Consider the following 19,811-nt stretch of genomic DNA (forward strand, 5'->3'; position numbering starts at 1 on the left):
GTAATCTAACACTGTCTCAGTGTTAGATTTCCCTCCTAGTCATCCTTTACAAAAAAAAAATCTCCTCCCATCCCATGTGGAAGTGGTACATTTTTGACAGGTTTAGCAGTTTACCTCAAATTAATAATAAGTAATAAATAATAGTAATCTAACCTTGTCAAAAGTGTACCACTTCCACATGGGATGGGAGGAGATTTTTTTTTTCTTTTTTGTAAAGGATGACAAGGAGGGAAAAGGTGACTATCGGTGTGTTATGACATGTCTAACACTGAATGTGGTACCTCTGAGACAGGGTTAGATTACATTAATTTGAGGTAAACTGCTAAGCCTGTCAAAAATGTACCACTTCCACATGGGATGGGAGGAGAATTTTTTTTTTACTATCAATCAGGCATGAAATGGCTGACTTCCTGTAGTGTTAACCTTAAAGACTTATTTTAAAATAATTGAAAAATACTATAATATGGGACCTTAAAAACTGAACAAAAAAGCCAATCAAAATTGAGAACTGCCTTAAAAGTCAGGTTTTTAAGAGACCTACCACAGTGTTTGCCTTTGAACAAGAGGTTAAACAATGTGCTTGTATTTGAGTGGACATGGCCAGGAATGCCTCAAACAAAAGGACAAATGTTCCCTCATGCGGAGACAGGTTGGACAATATTTGTTGGAGCATGATGGTGTGCTGCAAGGGTGTTTTTTTTTTTTTTTTAGGAGAATACCTATAGAGGAGGTGGCCACACTGCGGGTGTAGGCCAGACGTTTCTCCATCCATACTGCTGGGTCTAGGAAGCGCTCCATGCAGAAATATCGAAAAACGGGCTTGAAGTTTCTGCATACCTCCAAGTAGGCTTGCAGCTTGTCGTCAAAGCCCAGCCTCTGCGCCTCCTTGGATGAAAAAGTTCATTCAAGAAAAAATATGATATGAAAAGATGAAATTATTGTAACCGCAAAGAGGATAGTTAGCAAGCTACGTCAATGCCTGACAATACCATCATCTTCTTCCGGCAGGCAAGGTTGGACGCGTCCTGAGGTCGGAAGCGTTTGTGAGCCCCTTTGTTGGGATCCACCAAGAACTCTCCAAGGGGAACCGTGCCAGAACACCATTCTAGAACCCCACTGCACTGTGAGAATGGCACAACCTGAAAAAAAGGTGTTTGTTAAGGGTTTTAAAAGGTGCTATTTTAACCCTTAGATGCATAAGTGGGTCAAAAATGACCCGGTCAGGTTGTTTTCTAGAAATATCTTCATAATGAAAAATTGTTATTTCATATTCCAGGTATTCCTCAAAAAACATATTTTTGATATCATGCCATTCACATTTTTATCTTATCTTTTATACATTTAAAAAATTTTTTGTTTTTGTGTTATTACCCCAACCTTCCATAAGTGGGTCAAAAATGACCCGGTCAGGTTGTTTTCTAGAAATATCTTCATAATGAAAAATTGTTATCATTTCATATTCCAGGTATTCCTCAAAAACATATTTTTGATATCATGCCATTCACATTTTTATCTTATCTTTTATACATTTAAAAAAATTTTTGTTTTTGTGTTATTACCCCAACCTTCCATAAGTGGGTCAAAAATGACCCGGTCAGGTTGTTTTCTAGAAATATCTTCATAATGAAAAATTGTTATAATTTCATATTCCAGGTATTCCTCAAAAAACATATTTTTGATATCATGCCATTCACATTTTTATCTTATCTTTTATACATTTTAAAAAATTTTTGTTTTTGTGTTATTACCCCAACCTTCCATAAGTGGGTCAAAAATGACCCGGTCAGGTTGTTTTCTTGAAATATCTTCATAATGAAAAATTGTTATAATTTCATATTCCAGGTATTCCTCAAAAACATATTTTTCATATCATGCGTTCACATTTTTAACTTACCTTTAAGCAACACACAATGAATCCTCACATTTTCTATTGTTGTACGGGGTCATTTTCTTTTTCAAAGATGAAAAAAAGTGAAAAATTAAGATGTTTCTAACATGAAATCATCCTTGTGTGGTCCTAAATACTAAATATCATACAAGTGATTATTCCTAACCAAAAATGGCAAAATTGATTCTAGTATGGGTCATTTTTGACCCACTTATGGAAGAGTGTAGGGTCCAGTCACTCGTGCATCTAAGGGTTAATAATACAAAGCAGCGATGGGAGCATGTGTAACCTTGTATGTTTTGATGTTGAGCTTCCTCTTCCGAGTGTCGCTGTTGCGCTGTAGCAACATGGAGCACATGCCGAACACTTGCTGCATCACCGCATCTTGCCGTAAGTCGTCCTTGCCCTGTTTCACACGGACACGGTACTAGAATATCATTATACTTTGATCATGTCTGAGTCCGATAGTAAATCATTAGCTTTTAAGTCTTTCACACACACACTCACACACGTTGATTAAAAAGGTGCCAAAGCATATTTGTGATCTACAAACTTTGTGTTGGTCTGAACACAAAAACAATATTAATTATTAACTGAAGGCCAAAAGACAGACGTCACCACTCAAATGATGAGTGGATGGGATTAAAACAAAATAAAGAAAAAAACATTTGTACATATTTGTGACCAGGACATCAAAGCCTGTCTTGAATTAGCTTGAAAGAAAGAAACACACACACACACACACACACACACACACACACACACACACACACACACACAAAACAAACAATCACCCGCCTTAACCAGTTGCCTCCTGCTCTTGCCGTCTGAGCCAACACAGTCGATGATTTTGGGCAGGTTGACTCCGCCAACCAGGTGATAGTGAGGCACGAATGATCTGATGGTTACGACGTCATCGTAGCGACCTGATGGATCAACCTTTAAAGTAAATAAACAATCTTTGACTATACTGATCGACTTAACAGCTCCGATGTCATGTGACTGGCGGTATCACAGTTTGATTAATCGTAATTAATTAACTTTTTCGTGGATGGTTTATTATTAGTCAAAAAAATATTTAAGGTATAGATAATCTTCTGGCCACTAGGTGTCAGTAATTGAGACATGGAGTCAGCCATGCTATGCCGGTTGCATGTTGTTGTGAAAAGCCGTTCTCCTCCCATTAGTGTGGAATTGGTAAGTAAGTATTGGTAAGTTTTTGCCTTCTTTGACCTTTTTCCCCCACTCCATTTTAAACCCCTTCTAAGCTGACTATAGGGGTGTTACTTCATGTCTACAAGGCTCTAATATTGGTAAATATAATAAACTACAAATATAATATAATAAAATATACAATATAATATATAATATATAAATTATAAATATAATGTAAATAAAAATAAAACATAAAAAAAATAAATAAAAAATAAAAATAATAAAATAAAAAATAATAAAATAATAAAAATAATAAAATAAAATAATAAAATAAAAATAATAAAATAAAAATATAATATAAAAATTAATATATATAAAATAAATACAAAAATATTCAAATTATTAATATAAAATGTCAACAATTCACTTTTTGCCATCGGGTCTGGAAAAGATATCTACAAATGTATAAGTATAATCATTATTAGTGTTGTCACCATTGCTGCCAATGTAAAGTTTTATTATTTTATTAATTTTGCCTTTTTCAACAAATGTTTGCACTTATACTGGGGAGAAAATAATTAAAAATGAGAATGAGCAGTGTCTGACGTGTGAGTGTCCACTGTATGCTTATAATAAGAGCACCTTGATGTCAACTGTGGGGATGGCGACCTCATCCAGGTCCTTGATTTGCAGAATGGGCTGATCCGCAGGAATGGGAATGGCCTCTTTTAATGAATAACAAAACACAATCCATGCAGTCTTTTGTAGTTACAGTACCACACACTAGAAAATAGTGAGTAACAATTTTTTTACTCACTCTTCTCCAGCTTGTGTCTGCTGGCGTCCATATAAGCCAGTGTGATGTAAGCGTCACACAGTCGCTCAATCCCACGAATCATGTCGCCTTTCTTTTTCCTCACTGCACAGATGATCTTCTGAGCTACATTTGAACGCTCCTGCAAAGTAAAACAGCAACAAAAACAATTTTTATGTACTACAAATTTATCCAGGCCAGCTTTCTATTAATGCTCATCGCTTTTGTGGTTTAGGTAAATAAACGTCCTAAATATAATGACAGTATTTGTGTATTTAAAGCTGGTTTTTTTTCCATCCTACCATGTCAAAGGGTGATGACTGCCTCTGAGCAGTTTTTGGCAACCGGCTTCTACAAAAAGTTTCATCCTTTTTGGCGTTGACCAGTGCAAAGATGATGAACAGAGTGTGATGAGGATGCTCCAGACAAGCGCGGTAGATCAACTGTGAGGAGACACAATAAGTATAGTAACATATAGGAATACCATTAAACGGGTCATCTGATGCAGACAAAGTATTATCTCACCTCACTGAGGACGTCATGGAAGCCCGCATCCTCTCCGTTGCCGCTCGCCATCTTGGTTCCCATGCGGGCAGCCAGCTGATACATAAGAGGCAGAAACTTGTAGGAGGGGATCGTCTTCACTCCTTTCTACAACACATAAAGTCCAATTTATTACTACAAAGTCGTAATAGAAACACAAAGCTCCCAATGTGACTCACAAACCTTCATCATGTCATTGACGGCTTTAACGTCTGCATTTTCCAGCCAGAGCGACGCCAGGCGGAACACCCAGGTGTCGTGCTCCTCACCTTGCTGCAGACACTGGATGTAGTTCTCCACCGCCTTACACAGGAAGCGCTGTCTGTCCGCTTGAAGGTTAGAAAGGGCCTTCTCGTCTAGCTCCAGTTCTCTTTGAACCTTTATTGTATACCTGGATTCACGCAAAGCGTTAATGTAACATGGAAATATATAACATACTGGTAACGCTTCTGATGTATTCAAGTTGCAAGTTGGCACACTGTGGGTTTTTGGGGATTATGTAATAGTAATGGTTTTATTTCATTTAAACATGCATCAGATTACAATTGAATGCATCACAAAATCAGTTCACAGTTCCACATGTCCAAAAGGAGTAGGAAGAAGCAAAGCTGATTAAATCCTACCCCTCCATCTGGTATTTTTACAATCAGTAACTGTTACATTTGTTCACTTCCTGCTTTCATAATATAATTAATAAATTTTTTTATTTATTTTTTTCATTTAATTATTAAAATGATTAAATGTAATTATATTTTATAATATTATATATTTATTAATTTTTAATAATTTATTTTGTAATTATTTTTTTATTTTTTTGTCACATACCGAAGTACGAGGTGATATGACCATCCAATGACATAATGGGTACCATAGTAAGTGTCAATATAGTGATATATATAGCACATCATGACTGGTTCAAGACTCTTCATCCTTGTATTTAGCAAACATCAACTGCTTGTATTGTTTCTTGAATTGGCTCATCGTTGTGCATTGTTTGAGTTCCTTACTCAATCCATCCCATAGTTTGATTCCACATACTGAAATGCTATGGCTTTTTAACGTAGTCCTAGCATATAAGTGTTTCAAATGTAGTTCTTCCCTGAGATCATATTTCTCCTCTCTTGTAGAGAAGTATTGGATGACATTTTTAGGTAATTGGTTATTTTTTAGCCTTATGCATTATTTTAGCTGTTTGAAGATTAAGTTTAAGTATTTGTGATTTTAGAAATAAGGAGTTAGTATGTTCTCTGTAGGCGGCATTATGAATTATCCTTACTGACCTTTTTTGCAGTACATGTGTACAAGTGAGTGAAGATTGCTTTTATAGTTATTACCCCATATTTCCACACAATAAGTAAGATATGGTGGAACAAATTTTGCTTTTTTTCAATACTGAAATATTTCTGGCCGCCTTGTGTTGTATATTTGTAATATGAGGTTTCCAGCTCTTATTATGTGGAGTCATTCTGGTTGTTTCTATTACGCAAGGTGGGGTTTAACCTTTATGTATAACCGGCAGCAGGAACAACTGCATATTGAACTCTAGTTTAGTCTTCTAGGGTCAGCGGCCATACAGTCTAATTGATTAAAATAATGTATCCTCACATTCTATACTGTTCTTCAGCAAAATGTAATTAAAATTATTTTTTTCTTGACACAAGTTGAAAATGGATTCCTACGTCCACAGTTCAATCAATGGTTCAGTTTTTGCCTAACCCCTGCAAACTAATGAACAAAACACTTAAAAATGTATGAATAAATAAATAAAACCTTTTTTTTTTTTAAATGCAAACCTGTTGGACAACACTTGACGCTCTTTCATCAGGTCCACCTCTTCTTTCGCCTTCTCCAACAATGCCTGTTTGTTCTCAAACTCGGAGGAGGTCATGTATTTGTCGATGCTCTGGTACTGGCCGTCGGAAAATCGTGCGAGTGACAGGAAGGCTTCAGTTCTCTGACTTTGCAACCGGGCGTCTTGAACTCTGGATTCCCTCTTAATTATTTCTACAGCCTAGAAGAAAACATCTAGATGTCAGCTTTAAATTTAAAAAAGTGCTACAAATGCAAATACAGTACTGATATTTTCTCTGTGAATAAAAGTACGCAGATAAGGTTCTTATACCCGTTCGAGGTACTTTTCCAAAATGACACCAGGACTTTCCTGGCATGTTTCAGCCAGCCAGTTACCACAGAGCCGGAGACACTCGGTGAAGACTGGAGACAGGGAAGGATTGAAGTCTACCTGTTCGACAGACACAGCAAAACCACAAGAGACTATTTTGTCTTGGGATGTGACTACAGAGGAGACATTTTGTTTTTATGTCTCACCTTATCCTCAAGATTGTAAATCATCTGCCTCAGCAGGCCCAAAGCCAGACCGTGTTCTCTCTTTGCCCAGAACACCTGGGCCTCTTCCAGTTGCCATGGTGATACAGGTGATAATGCCTGTGGTCCTCCGACTCCATGTTGCTTCATTTGCAAAACTGCCCGCTCTGCTAGCTGGACGCAGGGGTTCAAACATTGCAAAGATATGTTCACTTTCATAAGTAAGTACAGCACTGTACTGTTATCACGGTTTATTATGGTTAATTGTTTACAGCAGGGGTCTCAAACACGCGGCCCGCAGGACACTAGTTTGAGGCCCCCGCCTTGATATGAAAGTTTAATGTTAGTGCGGCCCACGCAAGTTTGATATGGATGCTGTATGGTATCATGTACCCAGAAAAAATTATTACGTTTTTTTTTGTAATGTTCATGTTAAAGGTTAAATAACTGTTAATAGTTATCCTCCCTATCCGTGTGGAAGTGGTAAGTTTTTGGCTATTTAAGTTTAAAGGAAATAACTTGAAGGCTACCGTTTAAGTCGCTAGCTCTCTAGTATGCAAGTTAGCATGTGTCTCAAGACCCTGCAGTTGCGCAATATGTTGTAAATAAAAAGAGTATAAATGTGACTATAGTCGTGTTTTGTCATGTCTACAGGGCTCTAATAATGCTTTGTTAATTTTTAATCTGAAAAAAATAATTTGTCTACCCACCAACTATATGTGGTTGCTTAAGTGTTTATTATTTGCCGTTTTATTATAATTATTATATTTATTTATTACTGATTGATTGATTTTCTTTATTCTTGATTTGTTTATTTATTTTTCATCTTATTTTGTGTAGAAAAATAAAAAGTAAGATATTTGAGAACAGTGGAATGTTTTATCAGAGCTTTTCTTGTAGAAAATTGGAACCAAAGCAAAGTTTTTTAAATTTTTTTGTTTTTAATAAATGCATTTTTTTTTGATGCGGTCCAGTCTCACCCAGACCCGAGCTCCAGTGGCCCCCAAGTAAATTGAGTTTGAGACCCCTGGTTTACAGACATGACTGAGTAAATTCCCGCAAAGTAGCATTCAATAATAACAATAATAATAATCATAATAAATAGAATATTTTGGGAGTTAGAGCATAGAAAACTGTTTAGAACCTTCTGAAAAATGGCTTTTAACATTATTAGAGCCCTGTAGACATGAAATAACACCCCTACTGTTGCATTTATACTCCTATTACATAATTTAGTCAACATGATAAGTGATAATAAGATAATATATAAGACATATAAGACATAATGTGGGTTGATCGCATGGAATTAAAAAAAAAAAAGATCAATATCAGTCTTTTGTCCATCCTTACTATGACATTTGTCCCTTGACTGATGTTGGTGTTCCAACCCTTGCATGGTCCACTGGTGAAAACCTGTTACTGTGAATGGGGATTTATCATTGGTTTTTGTAACTTTTTTGACCCTGTCAAGTCAGACTTTGCAGCCAAAGTGTCATCAATGTGACATTACTGACACCTAGTGACCGGAATACTACATGACGTGTCTTTCAGTACGATTTGAACAATAATAGGTCATATTCCACCACGAAACATCAATCACTAAAGTTCCCTGACTCTGCTATTACTGATGCTACTGAGTATGTAGGTGTGCCGTGAGGAATTATTCAATATGACTTTTTTAATTAACATGTATTAATAATTTTCTGCAAATATTATGTCATTGTCGAGTGTCATTGGTGTAAAGACTGGCAGAGCAATGTAATATTCATGCGTGTGGCAACACGTAGCTGATTGCCTCGTTCCTCTAATTAGACTTAGTGATGCACGTGAGAGGTAGCGGTGACATTTTGTAACATTGTTGGTTTAAATGAGTATGCATGATCAAAAGGATCTGCTGTGGTGAGTCCGTAATCAGGAAAAAAGCTGAAAGAAACATTGGTTATTGGTGTGCCGCAAAAACGTACCGTGGCTCAAAAAAGGTTGAAAAAACACTGGTATAACAGTCAAAATGTTTGTGTCAACGCTACCTGTGTATTTCCAGCTTTACGAGCCAGCCTGCAAATCTCCAATAGGTGCTCGGTGAGTATAGAGCTGAGATACTGGCTACAGTCGGCGTCCACTGCCTTGGACATCAGCGTGCTGTGGGACACGGTACGAACGGCCAGAATGGGCTCCACCAAAGTAAAGTCGCTGTCAGCCAGAAGTTGCGAGTGCTGCCTCCACTGGTTACATAAATCCTTCACAGTCACATCTGAGAAGGGTCTAATAGTGATATACATTATTATTAGTATTAAAAATGCAGTTATTTTTTAAGTGATGTTCTGTCATCACCTTGAGAAAAGCAGCTTGGCGCTCTCGAGCTCCCTGATGCTGCATAAATTCCTCAGGGTAGGGTACAAGGAGGACACGGCCTCCAGACTGCCTTTACATAGCTCCTCTACTTCTCTATTCCTGTGTAGAAACAATCTTTAACCACCTGATGTTGTGCTATGGTAATGTCTGCAAAACCACCTCACCTGGCCTGTTTGAGAGTACAATCGAACATGGAGAAGTCGTTGTCTCTCAATGATTGGAAGGCGCAGAACATAGACTCATGGAAGCCTGGTTTGCATTTGTCAAACCTGAGGAAACAAATTAGATTAAACATAAATGAGTATTATAGGATAATAATTGTTAAGCGAGGTTCCTCACCCCTCAGACAGATCACAGTCCCACTGAGTTATTCTCCAGGCAGCCTGGAAACGAAGCTCTCGAAGCTCAGCTCCCAACTCCACCCCTTCGCTCTCCAGACCCCTCATATAGGTGGTAAGAATGCTACTCAAACCAAAGTTCAGCAAACCCTGCAAAAAAATATATAAACAATATCAGGCCAGTACGGAGGTGCTAATGCATGCTTTTATATCCTGTCGTTTAGATCAGTGATTTTCAACCTTTTTTGAGCCACGGCACGTTTTTTTACATTGGAAAAATCTTGTGGCACACCACTAACCAAAAATGTTACAAAATGTCACCATGACCTCACACGTGTATCAATAAGTCTATCGGAGGAACAAGGTAGGTGTTGCCACACGGACCAATATTACATTGCTCTGCCAGTCTTTACACCACAGACACTCGACTGTAGCCATGTTTTTACATGATGAGTTTTTCTCTTTCCGAATGACCTTTCGGGAAACAATGGTATCCATAGAAAGGAATATTCCAATCTCTTGTCTACATGCACCGCGAAAATCAAACAAAATAGTCAATGGGGCATGCCCAGTAAAACGTAAACATCAACATCACGTGATACCGGCTTCCCCAAGTTTTTCTTTCACTTGTTGGAATAACTCCGTATTGCCAGTTTTTGCTTAGTCCAGTGCCGATTGCTGGCCTCCATTTTTAAAAGTGAAGAACGTCTGGATCTGCGTGTTACGTCATATCTGAGCATGCGCTGAAAGAACGCACCCGGGATAAATTTAAACAGGAAAAGATCAAATTCAATCTTGCTAATATTTTATAATTAAACTCAGGGCATGTTTTATATAGATATATATTTTCTTTTTTAATAAAACTGCACTTGTGAATGGCGTATAGAAGGGTTTAGATTCTGTTCCACAGATGGCGGTAATGTATACGAAAGCTGCTTGCCAACCGCCAATAAACAACAGAAGAAGAAAAACACCACAAAGAAGGCGGCACCCTGACAACTTTCCGTTTGAGCGGGTACAAAATACCTCAATCGGATTGGTTAAAGGAATATTCCATCCCTGTTCAATTCTTTCCGTTTGAGCAAATAAACCAAATGCAATTGGAATATTTGGGTCCATGTATACTATTGACATAATATTTGCAAATGATGATTAATAAATGTTAATTATAAAAAGTGATATTGGATAATTCCTCACGGCACACCTGACGGTTTCTCAAGGTACACTAGTGTGCCGCGGCACAGTGGTTGAAAATCACTGGTTTAGATTACTGTAATGCCCTGCTCTCTGGTCTTCCCAAAAAAAAAAAAAGTATTTTAAATCTCCAATTATTACAGAACTCAGCCGCACGTGTGCTGACGAGGACCAGAGGGCGGGAGCACATTACACCGGTTTTAAAGTCACTACATTGGCTCCCCGTCCGCTTCAGGATCGATTTTAAGATTCTCTTACTGGTTTTTAAATGTCTTTGCAGGAAAAGTGCTACACAAATCAAGTTGATTTGATTTGAATGTAGGCAAAAGTATTAGGCTAAGCTCCAGCTCAACTGTGACCTTAATGAAGACAAAAAAAGGTGTATTTAACCTGCCTGCACAATTCCCACTTGTCGCGTGATGTCAGGCAGTGTAGAGTGAAGATCGTATAAGGTCAGAGCCTTCCCCCACATAGATTCATGCTCATAGGTTCGAATCCTGCAAAAAAAATTGTGATTCATATCATTTAGTCATCGTGATGATAACAGAGATTATCACATACTACAGTATTAATTGGCCCTGTACCCTAGAAACCGCCCATGAATGATACTGGAAAAGGCCGAAATGATATTGTGTCAAAGCCCAGGGCAGTGATCGTACCCGTGAAACAACCAATCAGAGAACAGCGCACGAGTGCTTAGTGCCTAGTGCTTCTCCAGTCACCAAAAAACCCAAACTTGATTTAATTATCAGACATTGATAAGATAAGACTGTTGATAAAATGTTATTATTGAAATATTTTTACAATTATTGTGTTTACACTGTTTAGATATAATACATGTAATAAACTGAACATTTTCTGGAAACAAAATGGTCTTTTGATTAAATAGTACGTGATAACAAGATCATCACATGGTTTGTCTGGTATCAGGCCCAGTATCATGCCCCCAAGTGTCAGTATCAGCCTGATACCAGACAAACCATGCGATAACCTATAAATAACATGCTCTGATTATAAGATTGATGACCTTGTCAACGGACTTGTCATGGTTTCTCCACCGCACCCATAAAGACTGTCAGGCTCTCCGATGCTCCTGTAGACGTCAATCAGCAACTCCTACGATCATGTAGAATTGGTTCAAACAAAATCTCTAATCTAACTATTCCTTATAAGCACATGACAAACCTGCAGGCTGATATTAGTGTCCTCCATGCTTTTCTCAGTCAGGCTACAAATAGTCATTTGTTGACTGTTTTCTTCAAAGTTGAGCTTACGGGTTGCTCTGCATTTGGTTCTGATTAGAGTGAGATACTTTTTATGAGGTGACATAACACATAATGCAGTTATGGGGTGGGGAAAAAAACAAAAAAAAACAATGCATTTGATGCCTACCTGCGGCTTTCCTCTAAATTCAGTTTAATCTCATCTACATAGATCTCTGTGTAGAGCAGAGCGGTGAAGTGAGCTGAGCATGACTGAGCAGCTTTGGCTACCTCCAGGTAGTTCAGGACAAGCCAGAAGTTGGAATCACATACTGTGGCACACGACTTGCTACTAATATACATACAAAGTCAAATGTTAACAAAAAAAAAATCACACAAAAACAGAAAGTTTTCAGAAATATCCAAACCTATCAGAGCCCGGAGGTCTCTGCTGGTGTCTCAGGTAGTCAATAACTGTCAGCATAGTACGCAGAGATGCCTTGTCAAACAGTCCTTGGCTGGCAGAGTCGGTCTCTATGAGGAATAGTTCATGTTGAGGATAAAAATATATATTATTCATAATGTCTTGCTATCGACTGTTAAAGATCAGAGTCGCTTACCAGAGTCAGGGTTGAGCGGTGTGATACAGCGGCTTGAAGTCTGGGCACTTCTGGAACAAAAACCGAAAAAGTCACGGATATGGGAAGAGATGAGTTCTCTCCAGGAACCCTCGGAGTCATCCAGAAGGATGGAGTGGATGATGAGAGGCAGCAGCGTCTGGCAACAATCCACGCTCACCTGCCATCAGACAAAAATAATTCCATGAGCATTGAACGTTACACAACAGTCATTTGTTCATTCATTTTCTACCGAGGGTCGCGGGGGTGCTGGAGCCTATCCCAGCTGTCTTTGGGCGAGAGAGGTGGGGTACACCCTGGACTGGTGGCCAGCCAATCACAGGGCACATATAGACAAACAACCATTCACACTCACATTCATACCTATGGACAATTCGGAGTCGTCAATTAACCTAGCATGTTTTTGGAATGTGGGAGGAAACCGGAGTACCCGGAGAAAACCCACGCGAGAACATGCAAACTCCACACAGAGATGGCCGAGGGTGGAATTGAACCCTGCTCTCCTAGCTGTGAGGTCTGCGCGCTAACCACTCGACCGCCGTGCCGCCCTACACAACAGTCAAAAGTGTCAAAGAATTTTTTTTTTTTTTGGCTTACCAGACACAGAGGTCGTGCCAGTCGAAGAGCCTCGTGTTTGACTCCTCCACTGTCCAGCAGGGCGGTGCAAAGATTCTTCAACCAGACTTTGTGGCTGCCCATTCGTGGGATCCAAAAATCCTGGTTGTCCAGTTTCTCCCTGGCTTCCGAACTCTCCTCTGCGCTCACAGCTGCTGCCTAATAAGGGGAACAGTTTGGGCTAACTGGATAACAACAGAATACCTCATTGCCTCACAGGATGGCACCTAAGGGTGGAATGTAGTACTTCACGTCTGTAAAACTGTAGTTTCAGCAACCATTTTAATTACAGGACATTCATTCATTTTCTACCGCTTTTCTTTCACGAGGGTCGCGGGGGGTGCCTATCCCACCCTGAACTGGTGGCCAGCCAATCACAGGGCACATATAGACAAACAACCATTCACACTCACATTCATACCTATGGACAATTTGGAGTCGCCAATTAACCTAGCATGTTTTTGGAATGTGGGAGGAAACCGGAGTACCCGGAGAAAACCCACGCATGCACAGGGAGAACATGCAAACTCCACACAGAGATGGCCGAGGGTCGAATTGAACCCTGGTCTCTTCGCTGTCTGCGTGCTAACCACTCGACCGCCGTGCAGCCCCTGTAATTATTTTTGAAATATATAAAATCAAGTCTGGGATTAATTCTATTTGATAAATATTAAAACGCCTTGAAGTCGCCAATTAACCTAGCATGTTTTTTGGAATGTGGGAGGAAACCAACGCATGCACGGGGAGAACATGCAAACTCCACACAGAGATGGCCGAGGGTGGGATTGAACCCTAGTCTCCTAGCTGTGAGGTCTGCGTGCTAAACACTCGACCGCCGTGCAGCCCCTATTACAGGACATCTTCATGTAAGCTAGGTGGTGGTGGCGTCATGGTCTGGAACTGTATGCTGCCAGCATTTGGAGCTGTGACTCATTAAGGAACGAGAGAAAATGTAACCTTGGCGGTCCTGCTGGCTTCCAACGTTACAAGCATAACAAGGAGAGCCATTCTATACATGCTTTCCATTGTCAAAAACCTACCTTCTTATTGGCTTTCCGGAAGGGGTTAAGGTAGGCCAGCATGGGGTCTCTACTGTGTTTATACTGCTCCCAAAAGTGGAGTCCAGACTGAGTCGCAAGGATGTTCTTCACTGACTGAGTTGCTGCTTGCCTCACGTCAATACTGTCACCGAATCACAACACAAAAATAAGTGTTAGTAAACAGCATTCTTGAGTAGAGATGTTAAAACTGAAGATTGACATCACCTTTGGTGAGTGAGGCTGTCATTAATGCAGTTGAGGATGATGTAAACACATTGTGAGTCAGTGGACGGGAAGACAGACGCAGCTTTTTCATAAAGAGGGTCTCTGCCGTGCAGCAAAGCGATGGTAGAGAAATCTACAGGACCCAATTCTCCTAAACAACTCCCTGCTGCCTCTGAAGGAAGAGTTACATTTCAAATACTAAATATATATATATAACCATAAACACAAACCATAAAATCCTACCTAAAATGTCAGTTCCAGCAGGGTGGTTAGCCGCCAGCTTACAGAGCTGAAGTAGGTTGAGGACCAGCTTGACCAGCATGCTTTCGGTGGGCTCAGCTAAGGTGGATAGGTAACAATTACAAACGTTATATATAATATAATATATATGTAATATAATATAATATAGAACATGAACAGCACCAGGTATCCTACCATGACAATTTTTGACCAACTCTCTGATTTGTTCCTTGTTGTCATGAAGTTTTTGGGCAAGTTGCCTCAGTCCCTCCAGTCTGGTCAGTGGTAGGGACTCGGAGGACGTCACAGACAGGAAGTGGGATATCTCCTGTAAAATAGAGCCTTATAACCATTCTGATCAGACTGAATAAACCCATAGTTTGTATGACACGTTACCTGTCTCAAAGTGAAGGTCCCTGTTTTGTATTTGAGAGCATTCTGGACAGAGCGTAGCTCTTGGAATTCAGGGAGGTCAGGAAAAGGCTCCAACTTACTGATGGGGGCTTTCAGTTTCTCCTGATTGTCTATTACAAGAAACCGCAACAGGCTGAGCACCTTGAGGGACAAACAGAAGGGAAAACAATGGTCATTGTATAATAATAAAACTATAAACTTGCTGATATAGTTAATCTCCAAACAACAAAAATATTACATAAGGCTAAAAATAACCAATTACCTAAAAATGTCACCCAATACTTCTCTACAAGAGAGCAGAAATATGATCTCAGGGAAGAACTACATTTGAAACACTTATATGCTAGGAGTACGTTAAAAAGCCATAGTATTTCAGTATGTGGAATCAAACTAGAATGGATTGAGTAAGGAACTCAAACAATGCACAACGATGAGCCAATTCAAGAAACAATACAAGCAGTTGATGTTTGCTAAATACAAGGATGAAGAGTCTTGAACCAGTCATGATGTGCTATATATATCACTATATTGACACTTACTATGGTACACATTATGTCATTGTATGGTCATATCACCTCGTACTTCGGTATGTGACAAAAAATAAAAACATACAAAAATAAAAATAAAAAAATGAATTAATAAAAATGTATAAATGTATAATATAATTAAATATAATTAAATATCATAATTTAATTTAAAATAAATAATACAACATTTTTAATTATATTAGGAAAGCAGGAAGTGAACAAATGTAAGTTACTGATTGTAAAAGTACCAGATGGAGGGGTAGGATTTAATAAGCTTTGCTTCTTCCTACTCCTTTTGGACATGTGGAACTGTAAACTGATTATGTGATGCACTCAATTGTTTCCCACTTTGTTCATTTAATGTTCCATTTGCTGTCATTTTCTGTCATTTCAGAAAGAAATAGAGTCGTAGTTTTTCAGTAGAAAACCCCAGACAAACAATTGGAGTGTTTTGTAAGCATTTACATGAATGTGGAAGGGCTCCTAAAATATACCTGTTGAGAGATGGCTGGCTGGTTGGTCACCTGTGCTGTGAGAGTCCCAACAATGACCTGTAGGTGACAGTCTAGAGCATCACCACAGAACTGCAGTGCAGCCTGACACACAGAGGTCAAGAGGTCGCAGCACAGGGACAGGCTCCGGTTGGAAACCTCATCAAATTGAACTAGTCTGTAAACGGACAAAATTATAAGACAATTTTTCTTTGACTGGATTTCAGTAAGAACATATTATGCTATAAACCTGTGTGTGTCCGTGTGCACCAACTGGCTGTTGATGTGATGGATGAGTGTGTAGATGATGTCCCTCAGGACAAAAGCCCAGGCTCCACCGAGACCGTCTTTCACCTCCCTGAGCAGCAGGTTGACAAAAAGGTGATACATCAGCAGAATACGATGGCGTTCATAACCGTTGGTGGTCTCGGCTGCCTTTTCACACACCGCCAGCAGAATCCTCTGAATGGATATCTGAGGAGGATAAAAAACAAGGAATGACAACAAAAACTTAACAGGACCAGCTGTAGGACAATTAGAGAACATCTTACTGGAGATTTGGACAGAATTGCCACCAGTGACTTGTGGTTTGCACTGTGGCATTTACTGAGGTACTCCAGTGTGGCTTTGATGACGTCAGAGCTGAAGTACGGCGGGTTTGGGACAGGGTCCAATTCCCTATGGAGTTGTTTAAATGTAAGTGTAAAAAGAATTTACAAAACAACTACTGTATTTTCTGGACTTTAAGTCACACTTTTTTTCATAGGTTGGCTGTTCCTGCGACTTATACTCCAGAGCGACTTATAAATGAAAAAAAACTGTTTATGTTACATAAACACTGGACACCTTTTCTGTTCATGTTTATTTTTTGTGTAGCTGAATAACCATTGTGTTAGCATATCTTACACCTATTCAGCCTGTTCTCTATTATTTTATTAATGTTAGAACTTGTCTTCCAAGAGGACGTAATGTCTGATTTGGTTAAGTAGTTTGTAAAATAAATTACCCGCAAAAAAATGCAACTTATACTCCAGTACTTATACTCCCGTATACTCAGGGAAGAACTACATTTGAAACACTTATATGCTAGGACTACGTTAAAAAGCCATAGCATTTCAGTATGTGGAATCAAACTATGGAATGGATTGAATAAGGAACTCAAGCAATGCACAACGATGAGCCAATTCAAGAAACAATACAAGCAGTTGATGTTTGCTAAATACAAGGATGAAGAGTCTTGAACCAGTCATGATGTGCTATAAATATCACTATATTGACACTTACTATGGTACCCATTATGTCATTGGATGGTCATATCACCTCGTACTTTGGTACGAGGTACATTATTTAAAATTTAAAATAAAAAAAAAACCTTAAACTGTATTATGGAAAGCAGGAAGTGAACAAATGTAACAGTTACTGATTGTAAAAGTACCAAATGGAGGGGTAGGATTTAATAAGCTTTGCTTCTTCCTACTCCTTTTGGACATGTGGAACTGTGAACTGATTATGTGATGCATTCAATTGTAATCTGATGCATGTTCAAATGAAATTAAACCATTACCAGTGCGACTTATGTATGTTTTTTCTACCTAATTATGCATTTTTGGCCTTGTGCGACTTATACTCCGGAGCGACTTATAGTCCAGAAAATACGGTAAATAACGGGTGATGTGATGTCATTATTGTCACATTGTACTGAGTATATTATATCCACTTTACCCTGTAAAGCGTTTCAAGTCTCCTCTGTCTTCTTCAGCTCCACTTCCCTCATAAAGAGTCATTAAGAGTTCAACAACTATGTCTGGCAGGTTACTGTGGATCAGGGTATCAATTCTCTGTGACAAATATGAAGGGAAAAACAAATTTGAATCATCATGTGTTTTCCTGATAGCTGTGGACACTGAACCCATGTGGTTAAATCCATCTGAAACTGAAGACATGCTAGAACTACTTCACCTGCTTGCCCAAACAGTTAGCGTCCTTGAGCAGGTCGTACACTCTGTGGGCCTTCTCCTTCTGCTGTGCCACCTGTGTCTCCTGACCACACAAAGCAAAGTATGGCAGGATGTTGACCATGATCTTGGGGAAGCAGTCAGCCAGAAGCTCCCTCCAGTCCCGGTCAAGATACTGACCAATGGACTTCACCTGCTCAAAGTCATCAAGGAAAACCAGGTGTGGAATGAGCACCTGGTAGGAGGAGCTACAAATTGGCAAAAAAAATATTTTAACAATCAGTAATTTAAAGATTGTGAACAAGACAGAATAAAGGTTTCTTCACTTACTGATAAAAATCTTTGAGAGAGCCATGATCAAGGAGGGTGAAGGGGAAATACTCTAGAGTGTAGCGGTCATCAGACTGTCTCTGGGAGAGCCACTCGGCCACCAAGTAGTACAAGTGAGAGCTGATAAAAGTTTTCACCTTGTTGTAGCCCAATACTGCAGATACGCTACACAGCATCTGGAACAAAAACATATTTTTTACATTAACTGATTGAAAGAACACTCACCCGACAGAACATGATGTTTATTATTATTGTTTTAAATGCAGTGTTGTAATAAAATAAGTTGTCCATCATGTAGATTATTATTACATAATAAATTGTTGTGAATATCAAAAACAATATTATTTAATTGCATACTTAATATGCATCATGATAGTGTTGGTGTTCGAACTAAATCATTCATTCATTCCTTTTCTACCCTGGACTGGTTGCCAGCCAATCACAGGGCACATATAGACAAACAACCATTCACACTCACATTCATACGTACCTATGGACAATTTGGAGTCGCCAATTAACACAGCATAATTTTGGAATGTGGGAGGAAACCAGAGTACCCGGAATGTGTTTTTAGAATGTGGGAGGAACCTGGAGTACCCGGATAAAACCCACGCATGCACGGGGAGAACATGCAAACTCCACACAGAGATGGTCGAGGGTGGGATTGAACACTTGTCTCCTAGCCACTCGACCGCCGTGCAGCCCTGAACTAAATCATGTAAACTTAAAATAATTCATATTTGAATAATATTAAATTAAATTAAAATTAAAATATTTTTATATATATATATATATATATATATATATATATATATATATATATATAATGTATATATAAATTTTATATATAAAATCTATATATAATGTATATATAAATTTTATATATAAAATCAAATAATTATAAAAAAATATTTAACAAATTATAAAAAATTGAAAAAAAATCAAATATGAATTATTTAATTATAATAAAAAATAATAAAATATAATAAATAATAATAAATATTTGTACAGCTCTTTTAATTTGTTGTTCTTTTCATTGATGTTTATCTGTCCATATGGTGCAAGACCATACGATAGTGTGTGTGTTTATTAGCAGCTTTGGGATTTTTACCTTTTTTATGAGGTGCTCCTCGATATTGTTTTCCTTGTAAGACTGCAAAAGGGCAAAAAGGGTCTGCTTCTCACAGACCGGACTGCAACACAGCATGACAGACAGGCTCTTCAGCAAGGTAGCCTTACGGTTGAACATCTCGTCTTGCCCCTCATCGGTGGACTTGCTTTTCTGTATTTTATACATAAGCACAAATATTTTATTATTGTTGGTAACAAAAGGCAAGTAGTTTGGTTATTTAGGGTAAGAAAAGAAAGGGATTTAGTGAGAACAATAAATGCTCCTACAGCAGGTCTCATGCCCTCCTGAGCCTTCAAGTAAACATTCTCAAAGGCTGCTTGCTGGTGTTTCAGTGACAACATCTTTCTCTTGTCTGAATGCTCGGGCCTCCTGTCCAAGAACAACCTGGATAGA

The 19,811-nt window shown here is 38.7% G+C and overlaps 1 protein-coding gene across 2 annotated transcripts in view; it reads right to left on the reverse strand.

Annotated features, from left to right (window-relative positions):
* Positions 1–19,811, reverse strand: part of atm (ATM serine/threonine kinase) — a 33,721-nt gene that overhangs the window by 3,682 nt on the left and 10,228 nt on the right. The window contains exons 23-58 of one of the 2 annotated variants that reach the window (XM_058079724.1): positions 19,685–19,802; positions 19,398–19,568; positions 18,287–18,462; positions 17,961–18,204; positions 17,724–17,839; positions 16,553–16,679; positions 16,252–16,475; positions 16,005–16,179; positions 14,966–15,124; positions 14,765–14,897; positions 14,573–14,668; positions 14,330–14,501; positions 14,105–14,246; positions 13,047–13,223; positions 12,432–12,609; positions 12,240–12,345; positions 12,002–12,163; positions 11,795–11,903; positions 11,637–11,725; positions 11,004–11,106; positions 9,417–9,565; positions 9,242–9,346; positions 9,057–9,176; positions 8,753–8,987; positions 6,729–6,899; positions 6,523–6,642; positions 6,194–6,411; positions 4,584–4,791; positions 4,383–4,508; positions 4,160–4,300; positions 3,861–3,999; positions 3,686–3,768; positions 2,687–2,827; positions 2,178–2,294; positions 990–1,139; positions 720–885 (exon numbers count right to left, since the gene is read on the reverse strand). In XM_058079724.1, the coding sequence (XP_057935707.1) occupies positions 720–885; positions 990–1,139; positions 2,178–2,294; positions 2,687–2,827; positions 3,686–3,768; positions 3,861–3,999; positions 4,160–4,300; positions 4,383–4,508; positions 4,584–4,791; positions 6,194–6,411; positions 6,523–6,642; positions 6,729–6,899; positions 8,753–8,987; positions 9,057–9,176; positions 9,242–9,346; positions 9,417–9,565; positions 11,004–11,106; positions 11,637–11,725; positions 11,795–11,903; positions 12,002–12,163; positions 12,240–12,345; positions 12,432–12,609; positions 13,047–13,223; positions 14,105–14,246; positions 14,330–14,501; positions 14,573–14,668; positions 14,765–14,897; positions 14,966–15,124; positions 16,005–16,179; positions 16,252–16,475; positions 16,553–16,679; positions 17,724–17,839; positions 17,961–18,204; positions 18,287–18,462; positions 19,398–19,568; positions 19,685–19,802 (5,366 nt within the window). The remainder of the gene's footprint in view (positions 1–719; positions 886–989; positions 1,140–2,177; positions 2,295–2,686; positions 2,828–3,685; positions 3,769–3,860; positions 4,000–4,159; positions 4,301–4,382; positions 4,509–4,583; positions 4,792–6,193; positions 6,412–6,522; positions 6,643–6,728; positions 6,900–8,752; positions 8,988–9,056; positions 9,177–9,241; positions 9,347–9,416; positions 9,566–11,003; positions 11,107–11,636; positions 11,726–11,794; positions 11,904–12,001; positions 12,164–12,239; positions 12,346–12,431; positions 12,610–13,046; positions 13,224–14,104; positions 14,247–14,329; positions 14,502–14,572; positions 14,669–14,764; positions 14,898–14,965; positions 15,125–16,004; positions 16,180–16,251; positions 16,476–16,552; positions 16,680–17,723; positions 17,840–17,960; positions 18,205–18,286; positions 18,463–19,397; positions 19,569–19,684; positions 19,803–19,811) is intronic. The other variant, XM_058079725.1, reaches the window with a different exon arrangement.

This window comes from Doryrhamphus excisus, chromosome 8, assembly GCF_030265055.1.
Source record: "Doryrhamphus excisus isolate RoL2022-K1 chromosome 8, RoL_Dexc_1.0, whole genome shotgun sequence".
NCBI classification, from domain to species: domain Eukaryota; kingdom Metazoa; phylum Chordata; class Actinopteri; order Syngnathiformes; family Syngnathidae; genus Doryrhamphus; species Doryrhamphus excisus.